General features: G+C 55.9%; 1 protein-coding gene across 1 annotated transcript; it reads left to right on the plus strand.

Annotated features, from left to right (window-relative positions):
- Positions 1–10,459, plus strand: Klhl21 (kelch like family member 21; the record flags this gene model as incomplete). Its single annotated transcript, XM_015501312.2, is given in 6 exon segments — positions 1–138; positions 141–335; positions 337–769; positions 2,613–3,018; positions 6,514–6,586; positions 7,657–10,459. Coding segments are annotated over 6 exon segments (1,539 nt in total), but the record flags the coding sequence as incomplete, so codon positions are not given.
- Positions 10,460–12,730: the final 2,271 nt, after the last annotated feature.

Genomic DNA, 12,730 nt, shown 5'->3' on the forward strand with positions numbered 1-12,730 from the left:
GCTGCAGCTGCTGCTGGGACTTCTGCTACACGGGGCCGCGTGGCGGTGAGCGGCGACAACGCCGAGCCGCTGCTGCGCGCCGCGGACCTGCTGCAGTTCCCGGCCGTGAAGGAGGCGTGCGGCACCTTCCTGCAGCAGGCAGCGTCGACCTGGCCAACTGCCTGGACATGCAGGACTTCGCGGAGGCCTTCAGCTGCGCGGGGCTGGCGAGCGCGGCACAGCGCTTCATCCTGCGCCACGTGGGCGAGTTGGGTGCTGAGCAGCTGGAGCGGTTGCCTCTGGCGCGCCTGCTGCGCTACCTGCGCGACGACGGGCTTTGCGTGCCCAAGGAGGAGGGCGGCCTACCAGCTGGCTCTGCGCTGGGTGCGCGCGGACCCACCGCGCCGCGCCGCGCACTGGCCACAGCTGCTGGAGGCAGTTCGCCTGCCCTTCGTGCGCCGCTTCTACCTGCTGGCGCACGTCGAGGCTGAGCCGCTGGTGGCGCGCTGCCCACCCTGCCTGCGCCTACTACGCGAGGCGCGCGACTTCCAGGCGGCGCGCTACGACCGCCACGACCGCGGGCCCTGTCCCCGCATGCGCCCGCGCCCCTCTACCGGCCTTGCTGAGATCCTCGTGCTTGTGGGCGGCTGTGACCAGGATTGCGACGAACTGGTCACGGTTGACTGCTATAACCCACAGACGGGCCAGTGGCGCTACTTGGCCGAGTTCCCCGACCACCTGGGCGGGGGCTATAGCATCGTGGCTCTGGGCAATGACATCTATGTGACGGGTGAGTGCGCTGGGGGCTGCCCAGGGGAAGCCCACCACCTTTCCAGGAGACAGCCGCAGAACCTGGACTCGAGGGCCCACCTGAGTCTAAGCCAGAGCCTGGACAACTGCGTTTCTCCAATTACTTTCAACCTAAAATTGCGCCTTACGTGAGCAGAGACAAGTAGCTGCTTGTGGGCCCAGTTCCTGGTGCGGTAGGGCCTGCCTGGCCCGGGAGGTGCCTCCCTCCTGTTTGAAGAGACAGCCATTCACTCACAAATGAATGCTTTCTTTTTCTCTGCAAGGAATGTGGGGACACGCAGGAGGCTAACTCCTGGTGAGGCGCCCGTTCTCCCCAGCCAGGACATTTCTGCCCTGCTGGGCCACCAGGGCCCCCTGACTCCTTGGCTTTATCCCCAGTGACAAGGTTTCTTGGGACTTGCACCTAGCCACGGGGCTGTGGGTCACATGGTGTTTAGGCTGAGCTGGCCTGCCACTGTAAACACCATCACGTGTTCGGTTTTCTTCCAGTTACTTGGCTCAAACCCCAAAACACTGCCGAGTCATGGTGGGCGGACCCCAGCCTGACCCAGTCCTGGGCTTTTACCACGTTTTTTATTAAGGATGAATCCCTTTTCAAACAGGAGGGAGTCTACCCCTTTCTGTGGGGCAAGCAGGGGCGGCCTGTGACTGCTATATAAGGAAAGAAATGACTAGGGCAGGCCTCTGGCGCTGTTATCAGGCAGGGAGGCTCCGGCTGGTTTATCACAGTGGCTGTGCCCCAGCCTGGCACGTTCAGGAGAGAATTTACTCTGAGCCATGCCCCAGCCCAGGGATGTCCTGGGGTCTGACCACGCTTCCTGGCCCGCTGTCTGGCAGCCAGCCGACCCTCTGTTGATATTTGTCAGAATATATCCCTTTTTCCAATTTGAGGTTGGCCCTTTTTTGTTTGGGGACCATGTCCCCAACTGCCACCCATCTCCATCCCCTCTGAAGTCTGACATGTGGCTTTGAGCAGAGAACTCCCTCCAAGAACTGGCCAGACTTGCCCCAGCTTCTGCATGCCCTTCCACAAATGTCACAGCTGAGCAGCTAATCCTTTGGGTTTCAGGCAGGTGGCTGGGTCATTCCATTCAGCTGGCCTGGCAGTTTGGAATTTCCTGGGGGCCAGGAAGCTGGTTTCAGCTGCCTTTGCCACAGCACCTGGGAGGAAGGTACAGGCCCAGATGGAGCTTTACAAGAATGTCTTCTCCCTTCCAAAGCTCAGGGCTGTGAGACAGAAGGTGTCTCTAATCCTGTCCTGCCTGTGGCACCGGCCTCCGAGGCCAGGGGAGACAGTCCCCAGAATTCCTTAGAAGAGCATACATCATACTTGTACAGATTGATGAGTTTTTCAAATGAAACCCATCCCTGTAACCTGCCCCAACACCAGAACCCTGACGCACCCTGATAGCATGATCTTTGGTTAGGTCTCTGGCTCACAGCCTGGGTTTCCTCTCACCTTGTTCTGGCAGAGCCCTGGTTAGAGAGTGCCCAGGAAGGGTAGAATTTGGTGAACAAGCTCTATGCTTTGTGGGCCACCCAGGAGAAGTAACCAGATAACCTGTTGGTGTTGGGTGATTCTGTCGGGGATCCTGACAGAGGCTGCCTGCATATTCAGCAGAGTGCCCCAGGGCTTAGGTGTGCACTATGACAGTGGTCCCCACCAAAGCCCAGAGCTTCTGACCTTTGGCCACTTGCATTTCTCGGGTGAAGGCCAATGAGGTTAATTCCTCTCCAGGGAGAGGCCCTGGTAGTTCAGGAAGGCACAGGTAGGTGACTCGCCCCGAGTGAGCTGACCATCTGCTCATTGTGCATCCTGGCAGGCGGTTCGGATGGCTCACGGCTCTACGACTGTGTGTGGAGGTACAACTCCAGTGTGAATGAGTGGACCGAGGTAGCACCCATGCTGAAGGCCCGGGAGTACCACAGCTCCTCTGTGCTGGATGGGCTGCTGTACGTGGTGGCTGCAGATAGCACGGAGCGCTATGACCACACCACTGACTCCTGGGAGGCCCTGCAGCCCATGACCTACCCCATGGACAACTGCTCCACTACGGCCTGCCGTGGCCGTCTCTACGCCATCGGCTCCCTGGCGGGCAAGGAGACTATGGTGATGCAGTGCTACCATCCAGACACCGACCTGTGGTCACTGGTGGATTGTGGTCAGCTTCCACCCTGGTCCTTTGCGCCTAAGACTGTGACTCTGAATGGACTCATGTACTTCGTCAGGTGAGTCCCCACCTGCCTGATGCCCTGTGTGTCTGGCGTGTGTGCGTGTGTGTGCACATGCACTACACGCTACTAGGGACTGAGCGTGCTAGGCAAGCACTCTCCCTCTGAGCTGCATCCCCAGATCTTTCTTAACAATAACAATTTTTTGAGACAGGGTCTCACTAAGTTAGTTAGGGTCTTATTAAGTTACTGAGGCTGGCCTTGAACTTGCGATCCTCCTGCCTCAGTTTCCCAAATTGCTGGGATTACAGGTGTATGCCACCATGCCTGGCCTGGTTTTCTTTTCTTTTTGGTACTGGGGATTGAACTTAGGGGCCCTCGACCACTGAGACACATCCCCAGCCCAGTTTTGTATTTTATTTAGAGACAGGGTCTCACGGAGTTACTTAGTGCCTCGTTTTTTTGCTGAGGCTGGCTTTGAACCCGCAATCCTCCTGCCTCAGCCTCCCGAGCTGCTAGGAATCAGGCGTGCACCACTGCACCCAGCTCTGGTTTTCTTAATGGGTGGTGAGTTGGGTTCTTTTAGAAAAAGAGCTGCAGCCCTGGCAGCTCAGAGCAGAGACAGGCAGCCAGTGGGTCACTGGGCATCTGCTAGTCTAGCACATGTGAGCGAAATCACCAGCTCTGTCCACTGGTTACGCCAGATGGCCCTCCTGGCCGCTGAGTGGCCTCCCTGCATGCGCACAGTACTGTGTGTGTGCACGCACACATGGGGTACGTTCCTGCATTTGCTGCTCCCTTTCCTGGCCTAGAGCCTACCTGAAACTGTGGGACCAGGAAGGAAGGAGGGAGCATGAATGACAGTCCCCTTTGCCCCCTTTCCCCCTGGGACTTTGAACAGGGGGTAAATGCCCAAGGCCTGAACAGCACTGGCCTCTGTCTGCTTCACCCTGGAAACAGGAGACTCTCGCTCAAGGTGAGCAACAGAGGGGGAAAGGTGTCCATTGCTGGTCATACAGTGCTCAGGGGCCTGCGTCGACATATGCCAAAGGCCTACTCTGAGAAAGCCCTGGAATCTCAGCCAGGTCTGGTCCTGTTATAAAACTGCCTGACCCTCCTCCCTCCCCGGCATCTTGGAAGTGTCTTCAAAGAGGGGGTGGGGATGGCTATAAATACAACTCTCAGAATGCCAGAAACTTCCCTTCAGCCCCTCAGCAGTGGTTCTAGGCCAAGTGCCTTTGAGAATGTCCTCTCTGTCCTGTGGTCCTAGAACTGGAAGTACCCAAGTGCTGCTCTCTCCTGAGACCCACCCGCTTTCCCCTTCCCCTTGCTGGGCCACTCCTGTGGCAACAGGGAGGGCGTGGCCTCTGCCAGCTCTTACTCAGGCTGGGGGCATGTGGGAGGAGGCAGTCCTCAGCCCCGACCCCAGGGTGCGGAACAGGGGGGTGGCCTGCCAGGAGGCTTGGGAGCTGGCCTGGGCCTGAGTAGAGGCTGTGGAAGGAGAAAGAGAAGGACCTGGGGCCCAGGGACTGCGCCCTGTTCCTCCCCCCCACTAACACCCTGCTCATATACTTGGGCTCTTCGAGGACCATATAACCCCTTGCCCAAAATGCCACTTATCTCTGGGTAGTGCCTATGGGCCACTTGCCATCCCCACGGAGACAGCCCGTGTTGTGTAGAGGCTGCGGCTCCTCCTCCCTCCTCCATGACCAGGAGAGGGGGTTCTGCCCTGTGGCTCCTGTCCTGCAGCGGTCCTGTAAAAGGTGGCTGCTTGGTTAGGGTGCAGTGCAAGAGCCAGGGAGCCCCGTCTAGTCCAGCCCCTTCTGTCTGCAGGTCCTGTGTCTCTGCTGGAAAAGGGGGTGAGGGGTGGGGACAGCTGAGCAGGTCCCCATATTTAATGACCATCGTCCTAGGGCCCACAAACTTGAGTGGGTTCCCATTTTGAAACGGTTGGGCCGGGGTCGGGGAGGGCTCAACACAAGTGTCCTGCTTTGCAGACATGAAAACCCGTATGAAGTTCAAGTTTCTGTCCTGTAGAGTTTAACTGGAGCACAGCCAGCCCTTCCGTTTCAGAACCTCTGTGACTGTTTTGCATGACAGTGACAGCTTGATACAGAGAGCATCTAAAATATTTGCTGTCTGGCCTTTTTGCTGACCCCCGGCCTTTGTTTTTTTTGTTGTTGTTGTTGTTGTTGTCTGTTTGTTTGTTTAATATTTTTTTAGTTGTAGATGGGCACAGTATCTTTATTTTATTTATTTATTTTTATGTGGTGCTGAGGATGGAACCCTGGGGTCTCGTGCATGCGAGGCCAGCGCTCTCCCGCTGAGCCCAGCCCCAGCCCCTGACCTCTGTTATGAATCATTACTGCTGCTGTCCAAGGCCGTGCTTTCACACCTTCTGTTGTAGGGGTATCAAACAGGGAGGAAGGGTGTTGATGCCCTCATCCCCGTGACTGTATTGGTCCGCCTGGGCACCAAGGATTTAGTCAGCCGTGAATAAGACAGGCTCAGGCTCACAGTGATGCTGAGGGCAGAGGCCAGTCCAGGACTCAGAAGAGGCCTGGTCTGGCCTAGTCAGCCAGCGAAGACCTTCCCAAAAGCGGGGCTCGGATCAGAATTGGGAGGGTGAGGAGACTGAGGCAGGGTGGGGTGGTTGGGAAGCCCAGGGTGGGAAGGAACTTCAAGATCTGAAAGAGGGGCTGGGATGGTGGCTCAGTGGTGGAGCGCCTGCCTGGCATGCGTGAGGCACTGGGTTCAGTTCTCAGCACCACGTATAAATAAATAAAGGTCCATCAACAACTAATAAAATATTTTTAAAAAAGAAAGATCTGAAGGAATCTACCAGGACTGTCACAAGGGAGTAGCAGCTGCTTTCTGCTGGCTGGTAGGACTCACCAAAGGGCTGCAGGTATCCCAGGGTGTAATCTCTGGGTTTAGGGAGCAAGACTGGGTTCTAGCCTTGGAGCCTGAAATCACTCTCTAAGACAGTGGGGATGGGGTCTCCCACTGAGAGAGCTGCCATATGGCATCAAAAACTCCCAAGTTGTCCAGGCACAATGGTGCACGCCAGCAGCACGTGAGGCTGAGGCAGGAGGATCAGGAGTTCAAAGATAGACTCAGCAAAAGCCAGGCCCTAAGCTACTCAGTGAGATCCTGTCTCTAAATAAAATACAAAATTGGGCTGGGATGTGGATCAGTGGTTGAGTGCCCCTGAGTTTAATCCTCAGTACACCCACCCCCCCAAAAAAAAAAAAAAAAAAACCTCCAAGTCACAGCTGGGTAGGTGGCACATAGCCTGTAACTTCAGCAAAAGAGAAGGCTGAGGTAGGAGGATGGCGAGTTGGAGGCAACTTAGTGAGACCATCTCAAGATGGTCATAAAAAGGGTTGGGGATGTGGCTCAGTGGTAGAGCACCCTCAGTTCCATCTCCAGTACTAGGAGTGGGATGGGGAACAAAATTCAGTAGAGGAGCCTTGTGGACTCTGTCCCTTGCTACCCTAGGAGCATCCTCCTTGCTCTGACCAGCTGTCTGCCCCCTCCTTCCCTCCACAGGGATGACTCTGCCGAGGTGGACGTGTACAACCCAGTAAAGAACGAGTGGGACAAGATCCCATCTATGAATCAGGTAACTCTGAAGCTGTGCCAGCATTGTGAGCACAGGCCTGTCCTGGGTCTGCAACCCGCGTGTCACTGTGATGAGTCTTGGGGAGCAGCCGTGTGGGTGGGGCTCTGCCCTCTCTGGGAACCATCTCAGTTCAGAGAAGCTTGGTGTCGTCCTGTTTTGCACTTGAGGCTCACCGAGACCCGTGTTAGATAAAATCCCAGGGCCACCGTTCACTGCGTTGGTCCTTCAGACCTGCTGAGTACCTGCTCTGAGCCAGAGAGCAGAAGGAAATGAGGGAGGGAAACAGGGTCACCTTAGAGGGACAGCAGGTGCACAAGCCCCAGGGCAGGGAGTGCTTGGTGTGTTTGTGGGGCGCCAGCAGCTCTGCTAGAGCAGGGTGAGGTCAGACAGGAGGCTTCTGGAGGCCGAGCCTCCCTCAGCTGGTTCTTGAGGAGCTGACCTTAGGATCACATTAATTGGACAACTGCTGTGCGCTCTGATTGGGACACCCAGACTGCTGCCACTCCTGGTCAAGGCGTCCCTTCTTTCTCTACTCGTTAGGAAGAGAAGCACTAAGACTCTGGTGCTGGGAAGGCTCAGCGGCATTGTCCAGGCTTTGGGTCAAGTCCCAGATCTGCCACTATGAGCCACATGAGCCAGTTTCCCTGTCTTAGAGATGGGAAGAAGAGTAGGGCCGGCCCTAGAGGTTCTGTTGCCGAGATGAAGAGAGTGCAAGGAAGTCCTCCTGCGACCTGTATACAGGAGGCGGTGCTGTGGCAGCTGCCCCGGCCACTGTGGAGAGGACCACCTGCCAGGCCTGGGCACTGCATGTGACCCTGGGAGCCCTATTTCCTAGTTGAGGTGTGGAAGGGCATTGGTCTGTCCCAACCGCGTTTCCTGGGAAGTTGGCCGAGGACAGCTCCTGGAACTGCGTCTAGGAAGTGCCCAGGCGACCCCTGGTGAGGGGCTGGTGGGGCACTGCTGATCTCCCCAAGTCCCCAGATACCTTCCTGGCAGAGGGGAGCATGAAGTAGAGGGTCTTCCCTGCCCTGGCTGCCAGCTTCCACTCACCCATCCCCCTTGGCCCACAGGTGCATGTAGGGGGCAGCCTGGCTGTCCTGGGAGGGAAGCTGTACGTGTCCGGGGGATATGACAACACATTTGAGCTCTCCGACGTGGTGGAAGCATATGACCCAGAGGCTCGGGCGTGGAGTGTGGTGGGGCGGCTCCCGGAGCCCACCTTCTGGCATGGCAGCGTCAGCATCTTCCGCCAATTCATGCCCCAGACACCTTTGGGTGGGCGCGGCTTTGACCTGGACAGTGGCAGCAATGACATGGATGCGGGCCGATTTCGGCCACTGCGGAACCCTGAAGAACTGCACTAGCCCTGGCCTGGCCCGGGAGGGCCTTGGTGCAGGGAACCCAGCACCTCGCAGGGGTAGCAGCCCCTCCTTTGTGCCTAAGTCAGGGTGGTCTCACCAGGCAGAGCACGGGCTCTTGAGCACTGACTGAAGCCAGGATCCATTGCCTGGAGGATTTCTGTGCACTGGGAACCCAAGTCACGGCTGCTGGGGCCAAGGCCCGTCATGAATGCCCCTCCCATGGTCCAGGAAGAACCCTGCTGGCACACCTGTGGCTCCCAGAGGTCATCCCTACCCTGTGGCTTCCGACTCACCCGTGCGACACACACACTCCCTGCGCCGCTTCTCCCACCCTGGGAGCACAGGGCCAGGGGGCTTCCTGTGAGGGTCTGGGAATGGCCCCTGCCTTCCTGCAGGCCCTATCTGGGCCTGTAGCATCAGAAACCAGGAGACGATGGTTGTAGTCGGGTCCCACACTCTGACTAGTGCTGGGTGTCCCAGTGGGCCAGCTCCCCAGATAGAGGGGGTCTGCTCCTCGCCCCTACTGGGATCTCACACCAGAGTGGAGGTGGGCTGCCTCCAGGTGAGACAGGGTCTGGGGACTGAGTCAGAGTAGGAGCCCAGAGGGGTCCAGAGCAGCACACTGAGCTGTTCCCAAGGATACAGTGGGACAGACGCCGGGTGTCCCTGCTCCAGTGGCCTGTGTGTCCTCCTCCAGGGCTTTGTCCTGGCTGGCGGAGGGGAGACTGGAGAAGTGGACTGAAGCCCCCAATTCGAGGTTGTAGCTCCTTGCTGGGAAGCCCTGGGCATCTGTTGCTGACACTGGCCGAATGGACAGCTGCAAAGCCCTAGCTCGCCCTGAGTCATTGGTCCTTTTGCTTCTAAGGAAGCCCTGGGTACCGTGGCCTCGGCAGTTGGTTCCAAGTTTGAAATGCAGTTTGACCGTTAAAAGCAGTGGGAGGCGGGTATTCTAGAGACAAGGTCAGGTTTGTTTTGGGGTGGGGGTTGCAGTGTTGAGATCAGGGCTTTGCATGCTAGGCAAGTATTCTGCCACTGAGCCGTGGACCCAGTCCCTGGTCAGTTTTGTTTGGATTTTTTGGCCAGAGCTTCTGCAGGAATGGGGGCCGCCTGGACCCCTGAGGAGCTCCTGGGAAAACCACAGCTTGGGAAGGCCCCGTTTTTCTGTTGGAAGTGATATGTTTGCAAGGACTGGGGGATTGAGCCCCTTCAGGTAGCCCCCGTGGCCTGTGCTTGGGTCTGTCACTCCCCTCCCTTTGTAGGAAGGGAATCAAGACTCTGCCTCAGGAGGTGGAGGGAAGCAAGGCTCCAGGGCTGCCTTTCCCTGGTGGCCTGGCTGTGCAGCAGGCTCCTGCCAGGAACAGCCTTGGCACCGTCTCTTAGCGAGTGGTACCGAAGACCATTTGCTGGCCAGGTGGCAGGGCTTCTGGGAAGTCCCTGTCTGGCCTGGCCTGCCTGTTCCCTTGTACGGTGTCACTGCTGCAGGTGCCCTCATGTTGGGTTAGAAAGCTGTGTTCTGGAATCCCCTGGCTGGAGTGGCTGCAGCTCAGAGCTCTTCCTGACCATGGGAAGCCATCACCAGTCATTACTGAGCACTTGCCAGGCAGGCAGCACACCCTGAAGCTCTATGCTGGCTTCGTGCCTTGGCCTCCTCTTCCCCCGCCAAGTAACCCCCTCACTGAGCTCCCCCCTCCTCTGCTCTAGAGCTGTCTCCCCGTGGCCCTCGCCTGGCTTCCCTGAGGCTGCTGAGGGGCCCAGGGGTTGTCCTTCCCATGTGAGGTGGCTTGTCTGTCAGCTGAGAAGGCCCCGAGTATGTACTCAGTGCCAGAGTGTGCCCAGTCCACTCTGCCTCTGCCTGGAGACACGGCCACTCCTGTCGCAAGTCATCTTCTGGGATGGAGCCTTCAAGGAAGAGCTCTGGACTCCTGCTCACTGCTGCTTCATGGTGGCTGGCTTACCCCGTTGTCTGGGGCGCCTGTGCAGGAGAGAGGGGGCTTGGTCTGTGTCCCTCTCCTGCCTGGTCCAGAGATACCCAGGTGTCCACCATCAGGAGTGTGGGTTGAGAAAGACCAAGAGTGGTGAAGAGGAGCAGGCCCCTCCCACCCGTGGACCCAGCTGGGGTCCAGCACCAGACCCTCTGTTCCTGCTTTCCCTTTGTCACGGTTCTGGGCTGGGTGGTCCCCACCAGAGGTCTCTACACAGACTTTGGGACAGAGGCTGGGACACCTGGCTATGGGGCTGTCCCCATGTGTTACGTGTATAGAACTTTTCTGTCTATAAGACATTAAGTTATAAAGACTAAAGTGACTAGTATTTAATGCTGATCTAGAACATATTCTATATTTATATGACTCAGAGACTCACAGTAAGGAACACCCTCCTTCCAGTCCTGCCCCAGGGGTGGGAACAAGTTGCTATTTATTTTTGTCTGTTCTCCAGGCTTATGAATGTTGAGAAACCTGTCTAAGGTTTTAGGATGCCTTCGATACTTTTTGAAATAAACCTGTTTCCTAGGTCTGGTGTGTCATTGCCTTTATCCTGCTCTGGGGGACCTTTGGCCTGAAGCCAGCAGTGCACAGAACAAGAGCAGAGGCGAGAGTCCCAGTGCCAGGGGCCTTTACAGAGCTTTCCCGGTCCTTCCCACTTCAGTTCACAGGAGATCAAGCCAAAGAAAGGAAGGGGCCCGGATGCAGGGGGCAGGGGTGGCTGCATCTCTGATCTCCAGGACTGGCCACCTCCCGTTCCAAACCTCTTCAGCCCTCCTGGGTAGTGCAGAATCGCGGTTCCTCTCTGCAGGATAACTTGGCTTGGGAAGACAGAAGCCTTAAAATAGAGGACCTCACACATGTCAGGCCAGTGCTCCACCACTGAGCTCTATCCCCAGCCCTATTTATTTATTTGTTTGTTTGCTTGCTTATTTATTATTTCCAGCCCTTTTTGAAACAGAATCTCACTAAATCGCCCAAGCTGGTCTCAAACTTGAAATCCTCCTGCCTCAGTTTCCCAAGTTGCTAGGATTACAGGTGTGCACCAACACACCCCTTTCCAGAACAGATGTGAAGCGGTTTATAACCTACATAGGAAAGAGGCAGACCTGGAGTGTAATTACTACACTTGAATACTACCTTTATTACTTCTGAGGTCCCAACGGTCAAGGAATAAAAGGAAAGTGGGCCAAGTACAGTGGCACATGCCTGTGATCCCAGCTACTCAGGAGGCTGAGGCAGGAGAATCACAGGTTGAAGATCAACCTCCGCAATATATCAAGGCCATAAGAGGGCTGGGATGTAGGTCAGTGGTAAAGTGCCCCTGGATTCAATCCCAAGTACAAAGATGAAAATAAAGGTAGCTGGGTCTTGAATCTAAAACATTTTTTTAAAATATGTTTTTTAGCTGTTGATGTACCTTTTATTATATTCATTTATATGTGATACTGAAAATCAAACCCAGTGCCTAACACATGTGACACAAGTGTTCTACCACTGAGCCACAACCCCAACCCCATATTTTTTTGAAGCCTATTTTATGTTTATGTGGCACTGAGGATCAACCCCAGTGCCTCCCATGTGCCAGGAAAGCGCTCTACTGCCGAGTTCTAACCCAGCACCTCATTTCCCTAGTCTCCGGCTCTAAGAGGATCGTGTTCCAGGAATCTTCCTGTGATGGGATTTCAGCAGTGCCCAGCTCTGGTCACTGGGGTCATGAGCATTTGAACCAGTGACCTCTGATTCGGACTATTACAGAATAATAGGTAGGGCAGTTTATAAAGGTGTCCACAGATTGTTTGACACCCATCCTGTAAGTGGCCAGGGAGTACATGTCCCCTCCTCTTCAGTCTTGGAGCAGACTGGTGACGGCCTCAAAAAACAGAATGAACACAGGTGAAGCCATGTGACTTCCAGTGCTAGAGCATGAAGGACCCTGTGGCCTTGGCCTTTGGGATGTATGTTTTTGGCACCCAGCCACCAGGCTGTGTGATAGCCCAAGTGGCCAGTGGAGAGGACCCAGCCCATCTGCACCTCTGTGAGACATCTCGAAAGCAGATCCCCTAGCCCCCAGGTACCTTCTGCAGTGGTTTATTATCCAGTGAGCTCTCATTCGATCCTCTGTGAAGTATGTAGCGTGATACTAATCCCATTAAAAGATGGAGACGAAGCAGTAACTTGCCCAGGGTCACAGGGCTATAAAAAGGAGTTGGGAAGAAACTTAACACACCGCAATCTATTTGAGCACCTGAGGGCTTGTCTTCCATGGCTCTCAGCCCCCCATGGCTGCAGAACCTGGCCCCTCTCCATTCAAGGCCTGGCCTCTTCTATAACCCAGGCCTCTTAGACCAAGCTAGGGCCCTCCTAAGGGACATGTCCCTCTGTTGGTATGCTGCCAGCCAGGCTGAGCCTGCTTAGCCAGGAGCCTGGCCTTCCTCAGGTCCCCAGGCAAGCTCGGATACTCCTGAATTGGGCCAGTATCTTGGCTCCAGCCAGTGAGGCCGTCATCATGGGCCACCACTCCACAGAAGTTTAGGAATGAATTCTACCTGATGTCACCCCTAAAACAGGAACACTACCAACTCTGGCCAATGCTACCAGCTCTAAAATCCTGAAAGAACAGAGGCCAGGATAAAGAAAAAAAATAAATAAATAAAGGGCAGAAGACAGATGTGGGAAAAACCGAGTCCAAGGGTTTGGCACCCAAGGCTGCCTGCCCCCATGATGTCCTGTTCAGCTGAGGAGCTGAGGAAGCTGCTAAGTCCAGAGGACGGGACAGGGCACCAGCAGGGGCACAGGTG

Source organism: Marmota marmota, unplaced genomic scaffold (assembly GCF_001458135.2).
Source record: "Marmota marmota marmota unplaced genomic scaffold, marMar, whole genome shotgun sequence".
NCBI classification, from domain to species: Eukaryota; Metazoa; Chordata; class Mammalia; order Rodentia; family Sciuridae; genus Marmota; species Marmota marmota.